This window comes from Pipra filicauda, unplaced genomic scaffold (genome assembly GCF_003945595.2).
Source record: "Pipra filicauda isolate LSUMZ 115617 unplaced genomic scaffold, ASM394559v2 scaffold309_size868695_pilon, whole genome shotgun sequence".
In the NCBI taxonomy this organism is placed as follows: Eukaryota; Metazoa; Chordata; class Aves; order Passeriformes; family Pipridae; genus Pipra; species Pipra filicauda.
This window is the reverse complement of record NW_024104431.1, coordinates 834,324-854,345: the sequence shown is the minus strand read 5'-3', so window position 1 is coordinate 854,345 and position 20,022 is coordinate 834,324. Positions and strand designations below refer to the sequence as shown.

General features: G+C 46.4%; 1 protein-coding gene and 1 long non-coding RNA gene across 14 annotated transcripts; one reads left to right on the top strand and one right to left on the bottom strand.

The window, feature by feature from the left end:
* Positions 1 to 552: 552 nt before the first annotated feature.
* LOC114002485 (CCHC-type zinc finger nucleic acid binding protein) lies at positions 553 to 9,610 on the bottom strand. Of its 6 annotated transcripts, none has more exons than XM_039383403.1 (5): positions 9,506 to 9,610; positions 3,291 to 3,410; positions 2,939 to 3,034; positions 2,565 to 2,766; positions 553 to 1,628 (listed from the first exon to the last, which is right to left on the bottom strand). In XM_039383403.1, exons 2-5 carry the CDS (start codon positions 3,391 to 3,393, stop codon positions 1,511 to 1,513), a joined length of 519 nt encoding a protein of 172 aa, XP_039239337.1. In that variant the 5' UTR covers positions 3,394 to 3,410; positions 9,506 to 9,610; the 3' UTR covers positions 553 to 1,510. The 6 variants fall into 6 exon arrangements, with proteins under 6 accessions (XP_039239337.1, XP_039239340.1, XP_027604268.1 ...); XM_039383406.1 differs by having other exon boundaries at positions 2,565 to 2,763; XM_027748467.2 differs by having other exon boundaries at positions 2,939 to 3,031.
* Positions 9,611 to 9,759: 149 nt separating this feature from the next.
* Positions 9,760 to 17,905, top strand: LOC120323649. 8 transcript variants are annotated; one of them, XR_005564316.1, is made up of 5 exons: positions 9,760 to 10,778; positions 11,534 to 12,075; positions 15,148 to 15,192; positions 16,489 to 16,542; positions 16,694 to 17,905. It is a non-coding gene; the product is annotated as an uncharacterized LOC120323649 (long non-coding RNA). The 8 variants fall into 8 exon arrangements; XR_005564318.1 differs by having other exon boundaries at positions 9,760 to 10,803; positions 11,964 to 12,075; XR_005564317.1 differs by having other exon boundaries at positions 9,760 to 10,886; positions 11,964 to 12,075.
* Positions 17,906 to 20,022: the final 2,117 nt, after the last annotated feature.

Here is a 20,022-nt window from a genome sequence, read left to right as displayed (position 1 = left end):
ACTCCAGCAGAGCTCCAGACTGGCAGTCTGGTACTTCTCTCCAGACCTCATAGCCCATTTTTCACCACTGCAGCACACTCTCCCTGATCCTAACTGCACCGATCCCACAGGATCTGCCAGAGCTCGAGGACAGACAGTGCTTCAGAGGCACTTCCAAGCCAGATCTTCACAGCATGTGTTGGACACCCCTTCTCCAGTCCTGCCTTATGGTGAAGCACTGATGGGCCAACAACTCCTGCACATCCAGGCTTTATTCCCGTAGCGAGGGGATGTGAAAGTACAGTGAGTCAGCTCCCTTTTCATCTGTGGAACTGTTCACTGACCCTCAGTCAACCAGCACAGCACAATCACCCACGGACACGGCCAGTGCAGAGGTTTTAAGCGAGAGTTCTGAGTGCAGTGACAGCAGTGAGGGCTCAGGTACTGCCAAAAGAACCGAACTGCTCCAGGCCCCCACCTCCCAGACCCCACAGCTCATTCCCATGGCCATCTGCAGACACATCGCACTTCCAGCTGGATGGGAACTGAACATAAGACAGTACAAAAGAAAAGTCCAAACTGAACCTCCACATACCCCTTTTTAATATGTTATTTTGCACTGTGTACAGGAAAACCAAAAATAAACAAAAGGAACTTTAGCCAAACTCCCCTTCCTCCTCCAGCTTTATTGATAGTTTAAAATTACATTTTCTATGTTCTAGGACTTCAATTGCTCTTACCATCTTACTTTAAAAACTGATTACAAGCAAATGAAACTCAGTTGTCTAAGTGATATAGTATACAAAAATAACATCTTGATTTCTGTGAAAATGCATTTATTTGCAACTCCTGAATAACTCCAAATTGTATATGCTATGAGCACTGATGTCTGGGTTTCAGATTGACTTTGAGATATTTATTCAAAAGCTTCCCATTACGTTCTGTATCTCCAACATGAACATTCACTGACTGAATTACTGTTACTTTTAAGATTGATTTCAGATTTCTCTCTCTCTCTCTCATGGCCATTAACAGGCATGTGCATCTTGTTTGTTTACTCCCACTCAGCTATATGCTCTAGGTAGGGCCCGATGCAGATATCACTTGGTGTTAACAGCTACTGAGGTCAGACAATCCAAGGCCATTGTAATAAAATAAAAGTTATGAGGAAGTTTAGACACTTCCAGAATTTCTTTCCTCCTGCATAGGATCACTTCCCTGTAACCCAGAGAGGGTTTCTGCTGGTCTGACTCAACTCTTCCCACTCATCAATCCCTATTCACCAGTGGCACGGAAAGGGGGTTCTTTAACAAAGCATTATACATAACACCTCTACCAAACTAAACATAAACATTTTTGTAGTTAAATGCAGAAAGTTGATTTTTCCACCCCTTTCCTCCTTTTACACGGCAAGTAAAGCTCACTGGCCTGGGAGTAGCCTCTATCTGCCAACCTTTGGCCAGTGAAGAGGATTCAGAGAAAAATAATACAACCATCAATCAGAAAAAGGAGGGGCGACAAAGGAAAATAATTAGGCTGTAGCTTCAATTGTGCATTCCCGTGCAAGGTGCCCTGACTCGCCGCAGCGGTAGCAGTTGACTTCGCTGGTCTTGCTGCAGTTGATGGCTACATGGCCAGTTTCACCACACCTGCAACAGAAACAGTTCATCAGAGCCACCCCCAGCAGCCCTTCACAGGAGCAATCCCACCCTGTCAAGTACATTATCTGCTTCACTTTCACGCAACACGACTTCTGCAGTCAAGAATTCTGGTCCTGTGTTCCAGAATTCTTTGACATGAAGGAAGTTTGTCTTAACCACAGCCAGAACTGTTCCCAAATGATCAGCTCACACTAATCACTGGATATGCCAAAATCACTCTATGTCAAATACAGAAGAGGCTTTGGGTGGTTTGGTTCCCCCCCCCCTTGTTTTTTTAACTGTGGGCTGGGTTTTGCCTGCTCGCAATGCTCCTGCCTGCAGTTTAGCTTTGTTTTGAGAGTCATTAGTCAAACTCAAATAGACCATGTTCTCTCTCCTTCCTCCACAGAAGGGAATGTTGGTGGGGGTGAAGAATACTGCACTCAGGAACGTGCCGTCTCTGGTGTATGCCTGCATTCAAAACCCAGACAGCACTCTGAAGATGGCATTTCAAACCAATTTAACACCCACTTCTATCCATGTTTCTCTATAACCAAGACAACTTAGTGTGTTCATCCTGGGGCTGGCTGTGCCAGTCAGCTGATCTTTACAGCTGAGCTTTGTTAGCTCTGGGATGACATACTGGGCACCCAACCTCAGCAAGTCTGTGTTGTGGGCAAGCATCTCCTGTTACCTTCTGCAAAAGGACACGGCCCTTTCTCCTGTACAGCCCAAGAGATTTAACACTGCACTGTGTGGCTGTGCAGAGATGTGCATCACGTAATCTGTACTCCCCTTTGCTAACAGGTGTGAAAGTCCTAGTTCTGAGCAACAACAGGTAACTGTTCTAAGGAACTCGCTCCTTGGCCAGAGCTGAGGCTGCATTTCAGCCCCAGAATGCATTTCTCACAGCAGGTGCACTGCAGCTGTGTCTGGCAGCCTTACCTGTAGCATTTCACTTTGGTGCAGTCTTTCTGAATGTGCCCAAACTCCCCACAGGAATAGCACTTCTGCTCGTCCGCGTGGTCGCAGTCGCGGGCCAGGTGGCCAGGCTTGCCACAGTTGTAGCAGCACTGCTCCCGCTCCCTCTTGGGCTCCTTGCAGTCCTTCGCAATGTGGCCACTTCTACCGCAGTTATAGCAGGCTTCCACAATGGGAAAAACACACCAAACAGACTATAAAACCTTGGTAGCATGAGGGGCAGCATGCTTTGAATGGGGCACACCCCCAGCCTGCTCCCAGGGAACCCCTGCGTCCTTCTCTTCAGCCACAGAGCTCTGCCCCTGGCACTGAAGAGTCAAATATTTAGTGATACTTACCATCCTCCTGGAGATCACAGTCCTTGGCGAGATGGCCAGACTCACCACAGCGGTAACAGATATCCGGCAGAGATGAGGACATGAACTGGAAGCCTGCTTGGAATGGGTACAAGAAGGAAAAGAAAAAAGCCTAAGTTCAGAATATTCTTACGACTCGATCACAAACACCGTCGGCTGAACTGACAAGTCGGTGTCACACTCCGAGCCTGTGGCAAAGTTCTTCCACAGAGGTACATTTCCTCGGTCCTTATTACCAATCTGTAGGTCTGACAATGCCAGTTTTACACCCTATCCACAGCACTCAGCCAGACACCCTGCTATACAACCAAACACAGCCACAGCCAGCACTCACCTCTGCCACGGCTCCTCATGCCACGGCCACGGCCGATGCCAGAGGGGCACTCCCGGGCCCAGTGGCCGCTACGGCCACACTTGAAGCACTCGTTGCTGCTCATGGCTGCAGATCACCTGTCTGAGCAAGAAGGACATTTTAAAACACCTTCTCCTCCCCCAGCCAAAGGCTACATTAAAATGAGAGACTCAGAGGTTTCCCATCCCCCCAGCAAAGGCAATGCAAACCCAACAGGACTTCTGGCCAACTCAATACTTTAGTGCAGTATTCCATCACGACTACTGAAACTAGTGTGATGGATGAAAGTCTGCCTCCACTTTGCCTGAAGTAAGGCAACTTAGAACAGATAAAGAAACTGTGTTCTATGTAACTTTCACTCCTTTTTGTAGCCAACCTTTGCTTCAAGAACTTACAAAATACTCGGGGAGAGGGAAAAAGTAAAGCCCTTTAACTACTGTATTACCAGCCTTAATGCTGTTCTTTCAGTAAAGCACTTTCCTCCTCAATCCTATGAGTTAAACTCAAAAGCAGCTACTTATCTGTACAAGTTATTTCCTCCTGTAGTTGTTACACCTTCTTTAAAAGTCTGCCTAGCAGCTACTACCTTTATTGACTAATCAAGCTTCACTCTAGAAGTTAAGTGTAAGAATAAGCAGCATTAAACCTAAAGCATTGAAGAACACATTAGCCCAACGTCTTTTACAACCTAACTAACAGTTAGACTCAGAAAAACAAGAATTACAATTTGTAATTTACCTATAGCTCAGGCTGCATATTCCACTCCCAGGTTCACATGAAAGAAAATGTTTTAAGACATCAGGCTTCCCAAAGGACAGCAGACACTTGCCAGGTATCTAAAAGGGCTAACTCACAAAACATCCTTAGAATAATCTGGAAGCAACAGACAGACAGGCCTGTCCTCCAGCACAAGCCCAAATGGGAAATGGAGGTGAGCAGAGCCAGCCTGCACAGCCCACTGAGGCTGTGGGGAGGATGGGGCAGGGCAAACACACAGCCACAGCTCCCGAGCTGTGGGACACTTACACAACACTTCCAGAACTACAGGAAAAGAACGAGGAAGTTACACAGTTAAACTCGAGTCTTTTTTAAAGTGCGCTCGAAGTTTAAAGTACACTAGTCTAAAAATATGCACGTCAAGCATTGTTTTGATGAAGTCTTCCAAAGTTTTAATACCTCAAAAGCCATCTCCCAATTTATTATTCTTAACCCAACAGAAGTACAATCGTTATGTGGTATGTTTGGCAGTTTACCTGATCCCCCATCAAGATAATCCTCCTATAACCCTACAGTTCATACACATTACAGAACGCTCCCCCTCCTCCCAGACCATCCAGCATCCCAGATTACAGCAACAGTCAGGGGGCAGAGTCTTGAAAAAAGTCACTACAGGAGCAGCACAATGACACATGACCTCAAGAAGGAACCAGAATTAGCATCCTGACATTTAGCTCTTAAATGGAGAGCATATATCTAAACATGAATTTTAGTTACCTCTACCCCAATGTTTAACAAATTTACTCTGCCTTTTTACCAATTCCTCCCCCAAAACAGATCCTCTCTCTGATGGTCTTCAGCACTCAAGCGATTCTTCCAACCACAGTATATGGCTGAGAATTTAAAATACAAGAGATACAAACTTTAGTGTGTTATCTCTGTAATCCCATATCTAACTTTCAGCTGGACCAGATGATGGTATGTGCCCTTAAAATGAAGTTCTCCAATGAAAGGGTGCAAGAAGATCTTAAACAGATCTAAACAAGACTAAAACAACTGGCTGTCCAAGCACTTAAGAGATAGCCTTGATTTTACACATAACCCAGTCTTCTCTGCTTCCTGTCAGTGCCCAAGATTTCCAAGTGTCTCCTGAGGACACCCAGGGCCGAGCATTGCCCGCTGTGGTGGCAGCAGCTGGCACTCACCGTGCCATTGTTTACGCCTGTGTTCATAGCAACCATGTTGACACTGCAGAACAGGGAAAACACAGGCAAAGCCAACTGCAGGAGTTGGGCTCAGGCACAGCAGTTGATGCTGCCTGTAATTTTCAAGAAGGACAAGATGGGGTCTCTGAAATATATATACTCTTCACTCGCAACTCTTCCAAAAAGTGTTCCCATTAAAACATTATCAAATGGCAACATAAGATGTGTTAAAGAGAGCAAAATAGCACCGGCAGCAGCTGCAGCAGAACTGCAGCACATCTGAACAGACATTCCACTACCAGATCTCACTCCCATGAACCTGAGGCTATGGTACAATGTCACAGGACTGAATCCTCCCCACAGAACCAGTCAGGTTAAAGCATGGTAAGAGACAAATGCCTAACAGGTGAGCCAGACCTGCTTTACATGCACAGAGGAGAAGTTCTGATATCAAGACTAATGGCAGCTTACCTCCAGTCTATCTGCCAGTCCAGGTCAGGACCTGCACGAGGGACAAAAGCTCACCACTCACCGCCATAAAGGAGTCTCAAAAGTTTTACATCTGCTTCAGAGTTTCTTCCTTTATAACTGCCTCTTCAAAAGGAAAACCTGAAGTTTCTTCTTCTCGTTTTCTCAGCAAAATGGCAAAGATTACACCAACTGAGTAAGAAATCTAAAGTCAAAGAACAGCCACTGCAACTATCCTTCAAGACTACTGGAGATTCATTTAAAAACCCAGAGGCCCCTTTTTCCCCCAAACTCAGAGGTACTGGAAGGTTACAGGTGCCAGACAAGTGTGATTACAAAGCACACTTCCCTATCTTCAGATACCTTCAGCGCATCCAAGAACCCAACAGTTTGCCTGGAGTTTCTCTTCCTGTGGTATTTCCATGTTTAACTTCTGCATTCTTCCTGTAAAGGATCTGAGACTCAGCACACGTTCAGCAGCCAGAGGTGGCTGCAGCTGACACTGGTTTTACTTGCCCCACCTTCTAAAAGCCTTACATGGGACAGAATTTCCCAGCAGTGTGAACTGTAAGGATTCAATTTCCAGAGGAAGCCAACAGCCACCTTGAAAGGGTAATATCCAGAAAAGGCTGGATCACGAGACAAGTCCTTAAATGAACAGCCTCCAAGCACTTTGGACACCATTACAGCTTTACTTCCAAGAGAAAAAAATGAGTGCACTAAAAACCACCCAAGTTCAAATGCTCCTCTATTAGTCAATACTCCTCCATTTTGTCATCACAGGCAAGTTTCCAGCAGTTCCTTTTATCTATCAAGGCCACCTTCAGTAAGCCTTTTGCAAGAAAGCTACTTAAGTCTGCTTGGAAAGTTTTCAGTCCCAGCTCTCACTGTTCTGCGCAGCTCAGACGTGTTACACAAAGCAGCCTGTCCTGTCTGTCCATGTGTCATCGTCCCCGCCCCCCCCTCACATACCAGAACAAGATTTTTACCTCACCAGGGCAGGAAAAGCAGTAATGGAAAACAAATCACAACTATGGCCTCATGTAGCATTTCTGAGACAGGTCAAATTCTGCAAGGTATAGTAAGGCAGTGCCTCACAGAATAAGATTTGAAAACTTGTCAAAAACACAAGTCTAATTGTGTTTTCGTACCTTTCCAGAAAGAGAAAGGTAGTTTGAAGCCAAAACATGGGCTTGAATGAATTTTAGAGCTTGTTCTCTATGATGGCCCTACTGCTAAAAAGCAGGGCTGAGAACAGACCCCTGGGCCACCACAGCGCTTTCCTAGGTCAGATCCGAAGCTTTTGAGGGCAAACCAAGCACCAAACTTCAAAGTGACCAAGTTTTTTTGTGTTTCTTGTAGCGACAGAAGAAACCTTTGATACAAGAAGTTCCTGCTATCAAACTCTGAAGGGGAAGACTGTGTCTTACTGTAGCTTTACAGTTAATACATACTCAAAACTGCTAGAACAGGAGAGGTGCTATTAAGCCCCAATTCTCACACACAAGATTCAGCAATAGCCGAGCCTGTTTTAGTAGCACACCTAGAGCTGATGATGGACAGAACTGCCACTAAGCTCCACTCTAATGCTTATTTTATGCCTTTCAGCCTCGATGCCCTCCAGGGAAGAAGTTGTTTTAACAAACAAAAATAAAACTGACTTGGGCTCCTCATAGTAAAAAGGAAGCTGAACTTCAACCCCGAGACTAGTGACAATTCTTCTGGATACCAGCAGTTCCTTAGCATTTAACAGCCCTGCACAATAGGGCCGACTCTTCACTGTGTTCACTAGGTGCTTCTTTCAACCTACGAGTACAACCTGAAGTTGGTATCAGCAGGACTTCACCCCTTCAATCAAAGCACAGACCAGATAAAAGCCCTTGCCAGAGCCAGCACACTTAAGAGCCCTTTAGCAAGTCGGTTCTGTCACAGGCCAACGTTGAGAAATCAGCCACTCCCTTCCAGGTGACCAACCCACAGCACCACACCTGAATGGGGCATGGCAAACCCCCAATGTGACAGGAAGCACAGCTCTGCTTTCCTCAAAGAAAAGACTGAAAGGGCAGAAAGGCCTGCTAACCTAAGCACTAGCATTTAGTTTCAACAGAAAACTCCAAGTACTACTCATTTTAAATGAGTTTTTATTTCCCAAGCAAGATGTAAGAGTTCTCAAACACAACTATCACCAAAGCTACTCAGTATTCAAAAGCTGAATTTCCACATCTGTAACCTAAAAACCTGCTACAGCAGAGTTAGTGATGCTCCTGTCTTCCACTTTTGTCCTCACTAGGATGAAATATAAAAGTATTCTGACCACCAAAAAACATTATGCCAATTCTGAAAGAAATTAGCTTGAAAGGTCAGGAAAACCTGCAGAAGTGGAAAGTCAAGCCCCTATGCTCCATGTGGGACCCGTCTGCATTTCACAGTCACACTGACCCAGGAACGCTGAACATTAACTCAAGAACTGAGGGTAGAAGCCAGGACAAAAGGACATCCTGACTTCAATTACACGGGTAATTCTTGCATAGCTCTGTTAACGCAAACCAGGAAGAGAAATAAAGTTCATCCAAAAGTGACTCTGTAGCACTTTCTGCCTACCCATATGTGGACTAGGAGAAACCACATCTACCAAATGTGCACATCTTAGCCATAAAAAATACGAGGGGAAGATGGTATCTGTATGAACTTTTAAGTTGAAAGAAAAGCAAACAACAGGAGCAACATGTGAAGCTTTTAACATAAAAGTCAGCCCAGACTTTAGCAAGGTCAGTTTAAATGGCAGGTTAAACCTGTAACTCGCAGGGTTGTTGCACAGCCCCAGTGAACTCATTTAACCTCTTCCCGCGGAGGACAGATGCAGAATTGCCTCTCTAGGCAAGTCTGCACTGAGGAAGAGAAGACGGTCCACGCAACCTTAAAGCTGCGTGGAAAGGGGATCGCATTAGGTGCTTAGAGGAAAACAAAACCCACTATTAAATATGACAATGCTGGATTCTGTATGAGCAACAGCGGTTACTTGAGAACTACGCCCGACAGGAACTCAAATAAAAGGCCGCCCCAGAGCCCGCGCTGTGCAGATGGCACAGGCTGTTTTTCCTATCCATTTATAGGTCACACTTGGATTTGGAGCAGGCCACCCGTGCCTGTGGTCGGAGCAAACAGTTGCGACACCTCGACCCTGTGTCTCCGGAGCGCCTCACACGTGGGGAGCCACGTGGTGCGCGGGCCGCGGCCCCGCCGACGGGACTTTAGCGGGGACTTAAAATGAAATTAAATGAAATTAAACACAGAGAAAGAAGAACAAACAGTTTCATTTCAGGCCGTTCCCCGCAACCCCCGGGCTCACAGGATCTTTGTCTCCCCGAACTCGCTGGCGCACGGTCGGGCCGCGCTCCCCCTGCCCAGGCCCGGGCGGCCACGTGCGGCCCTGCCCCCCTCCACCGCCCCGCAGGCCGAGCGTGCAGCGGCCCCGGGGCCGCGCCCGGGCGGAGCGGAGCGGCCCCCCCGCACCCCGGGCGGCGCAGGCTCCCTGGGCGCTCCCGGAACCCAGCCCTGACTCAGCCTCCGCCGCCGCCCTCTCCAGGCTCGCGGCCACCGCGGCCCCCCCGCGCCCTGGCCCGTCCCCCGCCCGGCCCGGCCCGGAATGGGGCCCGGAATGGCGCCCGCGCCCACCCGCACTTTCCCGCGCTAGGCCAGAGTGCGCCAGCGCCATCACCGCCTCGCACGGCGCCCGCGCTGCCGCCGCGGCTCCCGCCTCGGGCCCTCACGGCTCACCGGCCACTCCCTCGCGGCCCCCGGCGGTACCTGCGGTCCGGTCCCCCCACGGCCGCGGCCCCCGCACGACTCGACCCCGCTCGCTCACTCGGCGCCGCCGGTCCCGCTGCCTGCGCCACACGCGGTGTGCACACGGCCCCGCGCCGCCCCGCCCGCCGCTCTGCGCACGGCTCGCCGGGGGCGCACCCAGCCAATGGGCGCCCGGCGCTGCTCCGCGCGGCCAATGGGAGCCGTGGGCGGGCATGCCCAGCCGCGGGGTGGGCGGGGCGTGCGTCCCGCGCGCGGGCGGGGGCGCGGGGCGGCCATGGCGGCTCTGGGGCTGCGCTGACCCGCCGTGACTCACCGCTGCGCCGGGGGGCAGCGCGGCCCTACACGCACCTGAGAGCCGCGCCGGAGCTGCCGGAGCCTCTGTTCAGCTCCCTCTGCCCGGCTCCCCCCGCCCGCTGCTCGGCCTCGGTTCCCGCGCCGAGCCGGGCGACCCGCAGGGTCCGGTGGGACACCCCGCACGCCCCAGCGGGGCTTGCACGGGACTCGCCGCCGCCCCATCCCCTGCAGCCTCCGCCCGCCAGGGCTCCTCTAGGCCTCGTCACGCTGCCACCGCGGCCCTTCCCGGACACCGTCAGGCGCCGGTGCCGCGCTCGGCAGAGCCCGCGGTGCGGGGTCGGGGCTGAGACGGCCCTGCGGGACCGGGCCGGGGCTGACGGGCGCGGGCAGGCCCGGGCCGGGCTCAGCGCGGCGGGCAAGGCCACTGCCCGCCCTCCAGGGCCGTGAGGCACCGCCGCCATCTTGGCGGGGCGCGGGCGCCGCCGCCGCGCAGGAAATGGAGGACGCGGGGCCGTGAGGGCACCCGGGCCCCCTCAGCGCGCAGGGCACCGCCGGGCGCCCGCGCGGGGCTCCCACGCGCTACAGCCCAAAGACACGAGAGGAAAAAAGTTGTTTTGAGTCACTTAACAAAACTTACACTCGGACTCTGTGCCGTACGCAAAGCTCAGGAATAGTGTTCCTGCTTGGTGTTCTGAGGATGTTTACATAAACCCTCTCCTTTGTGCCTGGGAACTTTGCAAATGAATTAGTGACCAATTATTGCCCCGAACGCACTCCCACGTTCATGGCCTGGCAAGTACGACACACCAGCAGTGTCCAGCATCAGTCGTCATCCTTTTGTTCCAAGTCACACCGTTTATGTTTAAAAATCTTTCCCTCCCAGTCCATCAGTTACAAGAAGGACCCGCCGAGCCCCGGGCTCAGGAATAAAATGTGGGGCTGATCGTGGAGATGCTTTGGACTGACCTTTCCTCAAGCTGTAAATCTAATATTATAGCACTATAGTTAAGTTTCTTTTATTAGACTATGAGTAACAACGTATGTCTTTTCCTCGTGTTAAGTGCAGCTCACTTAAGATGGACTTTACGTGAGTTTATTTGGGGTTTGTGCGCTGTATTTGCGCGTCTGTCTGGTGCGTTTATAATGAGCTGTATTTTCCACAGGGCTACACCCACTGTGCATCAGCACGGAGGTGTGAAGAGGGGACCTCTCAGACCTATCTCTGCATATTACTCTATAATGTCTGACAAACTTATGCCAGGTCTTGTTCTGGCATTTGTTTCACAGCACTGTAAAAAATATCAGTATCACCAACAAGCTTTGAACCTGTAATAATATTTTTTTCCATTCATTACTTTTTTTTGTCTTTACTGTCACGGTTCAGCATTATTTTCGTGGCCTTGGGTTGCCTCAGATACATTACAATCCTGTTCACAAGTAGTTGCACTTTTAGTTTTCGTGGCTAGAGATACAGGGAAGAAAAGTAATGTGTGTAGCTAAGCAAGTGCTCAGAGCTTCTAAATCATGACTGTGTCTTCACTGCATTAAAAAAGCCCAATCAGACAACAGATCAATGTCACTCAGAAAGGCTACAGAGACAAAATCACGTATCCTCAATTTTTTCAGCAAATCTTTTTTTAAAGTACTAGAACCTGGTCTCTCTATGAGTCAGGAATTTCAGACCAACAAACCAATTGTAATACAACTTTTCTAACTTTTCTTGTGTTTCGCTAGTTGTACTTCTTGAACTGTCCATGAGGCCAGGAAACTCCAAACTTAACTTTGGTGGAACCTGTAGACTTTCTGTCAGCAAAAGTTTTTGTGACTGATAGAGATGGTAAATTGCCCTGAACAACGAATCATACACTGGACTCTCCCTTACTTGAAATGGAAAGAGGGTGCAACTGTGAGTGAAAATGCTTTACTCCAGAAGAGTTACTGCTGGTGGCACATCAGTTAATCACCCTCCCAAAGGGAACTGCCTCAAATACAGCTCCAGTTCTTATAATACAGGATATTTTTAGCTGTGTTTCGTTATAATGGAGGAAATTCTCCTCCAGCAGATAGTAAGAGAGTCTTCTAACAGTGTTTAGTTTGTGTACTTGCCCCAAGAATTAATTTGGCTTGTTGTATCTTAGTAAAGCTTGCAATTCTTGTTTTTCAGGTTCCTCTGATATTTAGGCATAGTCTTGCAGTTAGAGAACAAAAGTGAGAAGCATGACATCTATTCCTGACTCAGTTACTTCCTAGAGAAAACAAAGGAGACAGAGAACAAGGTAGAAGTACAAAGTCTTTTCATTTCTTGTGTTCAAGGAAAATACAATTTGATGTCAGTTCCAGTCTCTGCCCCAAAAATCCCAAACCTTAAGAGCAATTTATGAATATCAGTGCTCAGAGGAGCTCAAGTGCAGTAATGGCTGAAGGTAATCTGTTCTTTCAGCAATATATCTTTCCTAATGCAGACAGTTCTTAGAAGTGTTGGATGAAGAGCCAAATGGTTTTAAGACCAAATAAAACAACAAATCAGATTTTGTGACCAATGCTGTTGCATTGTTTTCCTCTGAGTGGTTGGGCCTGTGGGTAGAGAATTGTTTCAGTTGCTGGGCAATTGTCATTGCCTCAGCCACGTATTTCCATTGTTAAAGCAAACCTTACTTCATTTTGTATGTGGGATTTTTCAAAACCAAGAAGACCTAAAATAATCATTATGGGTTGCAAGTATTCAAAAGAGAAACTGCTTTTACAGCATTGTTGGGTTTAAAGCAATCTGTCAGCAGCAGTGTCAGAACAAGTGGTGGCTGTTTCCTGTTCCTTCCCCCATTCCCAGCCATTCCTTTTCCTGCCAGGAGGCCACAGCAGGGCAGGAACACCCCCACCTTTCCCCAGGTCTGCCCCTGGATGCTGTGCCCTGCCCTCTGCAGCAATGGAATTCCAATGGTCTAAGAGTCTGCAGTCAGCTCTGCGTATTTATTTGTTTAAAAAAGCCACAGTCAACTGAGAGCTGACACAACCCCAGTGAAATCAGCTGCTGTACTGACAGAGGAGAGACTGCTTAACGTTTGTCCACGTCAGTGACAGTTCAGGAAGCATCACCGGTGATCGGAGGAGACTTCTGACATGTAGAAGGTGTATATTCCCTATATTCCCTGGGTGATTCAGCAGATAGCAGGAAAGATCTGCCTGCTTCTTTAATGAAGTATTCATATTCAGGCTTCATGGTTGAATTATTTCATAGGCTTATATATAATTTTTATTATTTTGAGAATATGTCTATGTTAAATTAGCTACATACAGTCCTTTAGGTTGAAATGAGTCTGGCTGAAGAGAAGCAATCATACGGACTGATTCCAGATTCTTAGTTCAGTTTGATGTATTATAATTAGCTGATGAGATTTCAGATAATTGCTTATTTAATGTATATAATAGTACAAGTGATGACTTAGCTCATGACTGTTGCACAGATACCCACGTTTAGAGTCAGGCAAGAAGAACTTCCTCTGCTAATGCCTGTGTATGGAGATAAAACCTGGATGTGAAGGCACCACGAGGTCATACCCAGCATAACCAATGGCCAGTGTACCAGGCTGCGGTACAGTGAGAAAATGTCTCAATAAAGTATCCTCTAAAGCACATTCTTTGGCATGGAAAAAACACACAGACATCTTTGTGCTCTTCTCTTATTTTTAAAACAACCTGTTGAATAACCTGTTGTATGCCAGCTGCTCAGGATGCTTTAATGTCCATCTTTAAGCTGTCATTTCTCTCTGTCACACTGGCAGTTGCCCCACTGAGCCCATTTTTATGTCTGTTAAGATGACTACACTTTTAAAAATTTTAAAATCACACCAATATTTGATGGTCTGTGTGGCACTTCAAAGAGCACGTGGTGCATGGTGGAGCAGTGCTTGATGCAGGATGGCTCTGGGACCACACACAGAGCAAAGACTGAAGGATGACCTGCATAACCTGGAGAGTTAGAGGCACTAAACCGTGATAATAATATAGATGTTCACGTGTACACAGCGTTGATGGAGTTCTGGTGTCCCTCTAAAATGGGATATGCAACTGAAGGGGCAGTTTTTGTCATGCTGCTGCTTCTATTTATGAGCAGTGCCCCGAGGTTATCCCTGACAATGGGAGTGCCCTGAGGCACAGGGACTCTGTTCTCAGCTGTCTGACCCGGCATGTGCCGCTCCATCTACAGCCCGGGCTGCTCCTGCCTCTCAAATGCTTCTCTCTCTTCTCCCAGTGATTTACACAAGGGATTCCAAAATTTGAGTTCTACTGATGAGGGATCAGTGAAATCTCTATGTGATGTTTACTGAAAGTACAACTAAAAATATTAATGATTAACTTAACATGATCAGATAGATGAGCCCAAGCCTTCCATGATGCTGATGATTCCAGCTGAGTGCTCGTGCGATTCTGTTCACTTTGATGGGGTGTCTCCTGATCTGTGGCTCCAGAGGAGTCCCAGATCCCACAGCGAAACCTTCCCTTTGCTGGACACTGGGACTGAGCTGTGTAGGATGGATTTGCAAGTCTCCATTTGAGGGTCTTAGTCAGCCCATCTTGTATCAGCGTGTTTGATATCAAGGAACTGGAGCTGGACCCCGACGTTTTTACCCTGTTGAGGGGACATCCCCTCATGTCTATGCCAGTCAACTCTGGGAACAAAAGACATTCTTAGGAAAGAAAGAGTATGTCAAGACTACAGTGTCAGACCAGATACAACCAGATGCTAGAACAGCTCTTATGTTTTCCAGAGGCAGCTGTAAGCAGGGAAAATAGCCTGTTGTAACCTGAGCGAGGAGAGCCAGAGCCTCGAGGAGCAGTGCAAAAGCAGAGCTGCTCCCAGGGCAGGGTTCCCAACCTACTTTGGATGCAGCAACACAGCTTGGCTCCAGAACTGAAATGAGCTCTTTATCTGGACTTGACCAGGCTCCAAGGGATTTCAGTAAGAGGAGGCTGAGTCAGGACTTGGCTATAGGTGGATCAGAGACTTTGCACTGTTTATTTATTAAATATATCCCATCTGGTGTCCTGTTTGTAGCCTGCCAAAGCAAAAGGGATTAAAACCTTCTCCCCCCAACATCTCAATATTGAAATAATGAGTAGAACTTTTTTTCCCCTCAACATTATTCCTGGGATAAGCTGTCAAGCAAGCAGTTGAGTTGTTGCACCTTACCACAACCTTTGCCAAGAAAGATTTAGCAGCATGATAATGTAATGGAAAATATTATAGCCACGTTCCTTTCACACATAAATTTTGTGCAGAAAGATTGACATCTAATGGGAGAAAAAAAAAAGTTTGTATTAATATTTATGTGCTTTATTGTTTTCTCCAGTGTGGCATTTTACCCAAAATACTGCAGAGGATTTGGGAGAATGAGGTAAGTGAAGTTATCCCACCTTGGACTGAAATGTGGATATAGAACTGAGAACATCCTTTCAGCTGCATTAACTAATACAAAATACACTTAAATAATACAAAGAAATACGAAGATAATTATCAGAAATACTCCTTTGATAACCATAAGATTATTAAAAGAGGTGTTCACTTAAAGCTGTGCAAAGCCAGGTTGGGGGTATGCCTGTCAGGAAGGAGCAGTGGGAATAACTCACAGGGAAGGAGAAATTATCTAATAAATGTAAACATTGGCAACAACAAAAAGCTAACTGAATTCCATGGTAATTTCCACCAAGTAACAAATGAAAACAATTGGGCCCTACCAACGGGGGTGACAAACTGTTCTGTAGTTCCCAGAATATTTGTATGTGCTAAAAATAAGCACAGCTCACTTTAATTGCACGAGAAACTACAGGCTGAGGGTGAGTGAAAGGTCATAAAAAGGTGCTGGCTTGGAGGGAGAAAAAAGCACCAGAGCAGGCACATGAGAATTCAAAGTTGTGACAAAGATGTGTATGTGAGATACTCTGCAGAGCTAAGCTAATAGAGTTGTTTTAATTACATTATAAGATCAAAGTTAGAGGAATAATACAGCTGAGGTAGCTTTAAAGGTTAAAAAAGCCCAGATACTGTGGGGTTCCCCAACAGTGCAAACATACTGGGTTTGGAATTGTAGAAGTGAAAATTTACAGGAAAAAAAACTCTTATAAATTGCCCTGACTTCCACTCTTTTCATGTCAATTCCATATGAATTAGATAGAAACAAGACACCTTTTCTCCTCATAATTATATAATTATATATTCTTTTATCTGTTTGTAACAACAACGCTAAACTTACAGGTTTGATTGATTCAGCCAAATAGAAACAATCCAGCTCCAGTGAAATCTCATAGTTAAGTCACATCATCCTACACATCCTTCTGTGTGCACAGAGCCAGGTCCTGCTCTTCTCCTGTTGGGACGTTCTCCAGTTGGTTTGAGGATTTCAGGCCCAGAAATGCAAACAGACACTGCAAAACCACACAGAGGGCCTGGGCCTTGCTGGGCTTTCACTGGTTTGAGCAAGACTTTTTCTTAGGAAGGAACTGTCTTAATTTCCTGGGCTTCTCATTAACATGGGTAAAACTGAACTTGGTGAATAGCTTCCAGAGTCTTGAGTTTCAGAAAAGGATTTCCTCATGAGCACATATGGCCTGCTGTATAAATTCATAGTTCATCGTTCATAAGAGGTGGGACCTTCTCTGTATAAATAAATAAATAATTTTCTTCTGTTTTCCAGCTTTCTAAATTGAAGCAGGGGTCCTGTGGGTTGAAATAAACCCTGATAATACAGGTAAGAACTTCATTTCTGTCCTGGGATACACACCCTGCCATCACTCTTCCCTTTCCCAGTCTCAGGGGTTTGGACATCTCTCCAGTGGGATCTATTTTGTGATGTTGTATGCACTGAGATTTGTTTTCCCCTGATGTTTTTTCTTCCCAAGTGGTATCTCTGGAGTGGCTGGAAAACCCACGTGCACATTTTGTGTGTTGCACATAGGTTGTGATGTGTAACTAAATTCCTTTTGCCAATGCCACAAGAAGACAGTGTGTCACTCACTGGTCCTTTGCTTCAGAAAAGAGGCTTATAATGGAAAAATACTGCCATTAAAATTACAGGCTTGAGCACTGTTATAGCCCAAAGTGGCAGAAACAAGCAATGAGAAGGAGAGATGTTCCTTCCTGTGTGCTCTGTGGCTTGACCAGCTGCATAAGGAACAGAAAGGGAGAGTCACCATCCACTCTGGTGCTCAAGCACAGCCAGGGGAAGACAATGTGCCCAGTAAAAAGGGACTCTCTCTTGGAAGAGAGCAGGAACAGGCCTGCCTGAAGCACAGCTTAAATATTGGACGAGTTTTTAATACAAAATAGGAAGTGATTCTTGAAGATCATAAAGACTGATGGAGGAGTCAGAGTAAATCCAAGTCTTTTGGCATACATGGAAATGCTGTTTGAATTTCTTACCCCACTACATGAGCAACGAGACTTCACACGTCTAAGGCATTTTTTCCCCAGTGTTTCGTGATTATTTGACCAACTTTACAACATGTTGGGTGTGGAATCATAGAATTGTTAGGCTGGAAAAGATCTTCAAGATCATCGAGTCCAACCACTCCCCAGCACTGCCAAGGCCACCGTTAACCCATGTCCCCAGGTGCCACATCCACAGGAGAAGACAAACAGGTTCCTTGAGTAGAAACAAAGATCTGCCTAAAATGTGCCAGTGTTTCCATTGTGGCCAGTGTTTCAATTCTAGTTCTTTTAGGAAGACTTTACAAGAAGAGTAAAAAGCAGGAACAACCTATAATGTAATTTTTAAGAGACCTGTCAGCGTAGTTTCTGTTTCAATGCCAGCTAGAGATGGGGGCATAAAATGTTTCTATAGCCTGCAAAAGGGGACTCCCAATACACTGCATGAGGGATCTAGGCATCACTGGTGTATTTGGCACAAAATATCAAATTGTGTGTATGGACTTCACAGCTGCAGACACCTGGTTTTCAAGACATCTCTGATTCCAAGTTGATGGTATGACATATACTATATATGACTGGCTTGTTGTTATATAAACACTGTAAAAGTAGAGAGAGTCACCTAAGAGAAGGATGGTATTTGTTATTCAATAAAATGGAGTAAAAAGCCTGTCATTGCTCATAAATATGGTTTGCTTTTCCTCACTGGTGTCCTATTGGATCATATCATATTATAGTAATTAAACATGCTATAACTCAGATTATTAGTATAATCACCAGCTTTAATAGGCACACTTAATAATAAAGTCTTCTTGAAAAAATTATTCCTTTAAGATTCAGGCAGCTGAAAGTCTAGTCATAGTTATATCATAAACATCCATTTCCAAGGTCAGTCGCACTAATAAAACGAGTCATCTAGAAGGAGGTTTTATCCATTGAGCCTGAAAATGGCACAGTGCTGGTATTTAGCAAAAATAGGGAAAGGAGGTTGTATGTGAATTAGGAGAAAAGTCAGATGCCCTTGAAAACTGAAGAATAAATGGAATGAATTGATTTTTGTCTTTGCAGAAGGGAGACATTAGTTTTCAGAAATTATCACGTTTCTGCCTTCAGTGTATACCAGGAGAAAACACATTGTCTGCTATGGCCGTGATTATTTTCCTGGAAGCAGCTCTCAGTCAGCTTCAAACTGGGAAAAGTGATAAGAGCAATAACAAATGGCAAGTACCTCAAGAATGTATTTTGATATTTTGAGTTGGGAATGACCTTGGGTGTTGCCTGTTGTTACATTCATACAGTGACTAACATTGACACTGGAACATTCAGAAACAAATACTTAATTAGCCAACTGGATGAACAGGTTTGTGGTGCCGGCACTGCTGCCGTGGCACAGCAGGAATTACCAGCTCCGTGTGTTTGGTTTGAAAGAGAGACCGGGAGTGCAGGGCCCGTGTTGGACCGACTGTACCTTGGAGCTCTGCAGGGGGTGGGTGGTGGGGCTGGTCCTGGTGGCTGAGCTCCCTCAGGAGCACCCTGGCCAGGCTGTGTGTGCAGGAGCTGGGGATCTCTGCCCCCCCGGGCCACTCTGCCAGCCAGCCTGGACACGTTTGCCCTTTCAAGGAAGAACAGGGAGGCTTGTAAATCAAACAGCTCGTGGTTCCTCACGTGGAGGCCACAGAGAGCCCTTCCCCTTGTACATGTATGAAGGGAAGCTCTGAGCCCACTCCATTAAATTTTCATTTAATGGAATGAAACCTCCCTCTACCAAGGCAGGAAAGTAGCTTTTGGCCAGTCCAGTAGTATTGGTGAATATAATTGTTAATTCTTGAGACCTTCATATCTGAGCACTGAGACTGCTACAGGGAGCAACTGCAGAGTATTGGTGATGCATGAGGATTCCCAGACAAAATTCATCTGGAAAACGCAGTTATTAGAATACATTGGAATACAGACCAGACACTCCCGAACTGGAACATACTAGGGTTAAGTTTGTTTATACAACCTTTATTTAGGGATCTTGTGCACAGAATTACAATAGCCTTCAGTGAAGTAATTCAATGCTACTTTTCCCAGCCTCCTTGGAGTCAGTTGTGTGCTAATGGAATGTTTACCTCGTTTGAAAAGCTGGGAGATGCACAAGGAGAAAGGACACTGCAGGAAAGGGAAAGGACAATTTCATGGCTCAGAGAACTGAACTTTGTCCTGGGTAACCGAATTCTGTCCATGTTTGTGTCACAGATCTCTGTGATGCCACACAGGTCAAGGTTTTCCCAAGGTTTTCCCAGGGGGTGACAAGGTGCATGTGATTCATTTTCTAAGGTTCTGTATTTGAGGCACTCATAAGTGAGGAATGACCATAAGTGTAGGCAAGTCCTGACCCTGGAGCATGGGAGCACTGGAGTTATCAGAAAAGAGGTCATGGGGACTCCTTCTAAGCCAAGGACCATCCTTGGAAATTGTTGAATCAGGTTTTTTAAGTTGTCTCAATGTTAACTGAGTATGTGTTTCATCTTGAAAAATGTGTGAAAATTATTAAAATTTGGTAGATTCACAAGAAACCCAGCACAGAGGCTTCAAGAGGAAAACACCAGTAAATAATCCATGGTACTCTGCCACTCTTTGGACTGCCCCTGGATAGGTAGGGCAGCAGTGGGAGAGCTGGCAAAGTGAGGAGGACGGAGAAACTTCTGTCTTTCCAGTTTTAAAAGCTGTGACATTGATACAGCACAGTCTAAACAAGGAGGATTTAGAGTGTAACAAACTGCTCCCACCCGTGTCTGTGCTGATCATTCGTTTCGTGGGG

What these genes read in the sequence shown, in the direction of transcription:
- LOC114002485 (XM_039383403.1), bottom strand. Translation starts at nt 3,393, where the DNA reads ATGAGCAGCAACGAGTGCTTCAAGTGTGGCCGTAGCGGCCACTGGGCC. An exon ending in CATGAGGAGCCGTGGCAGAG is followed by an intron (nt 3,035 to 3,290) that starts GTGAGTGCTGGC and finishes ACCCATTCCAAG; the next exon opens with CAGGCTTCCAGTTCATGTCC. An exon ending in CTGTGATCTCCAGGAGGATG is followed by an intron (nt 2,767 to 2,938) that starts GTAAGTATCACT and finishes TTCCCATTGTGG; the next exon opens with AAGCCTGCTATAACTGCGGT.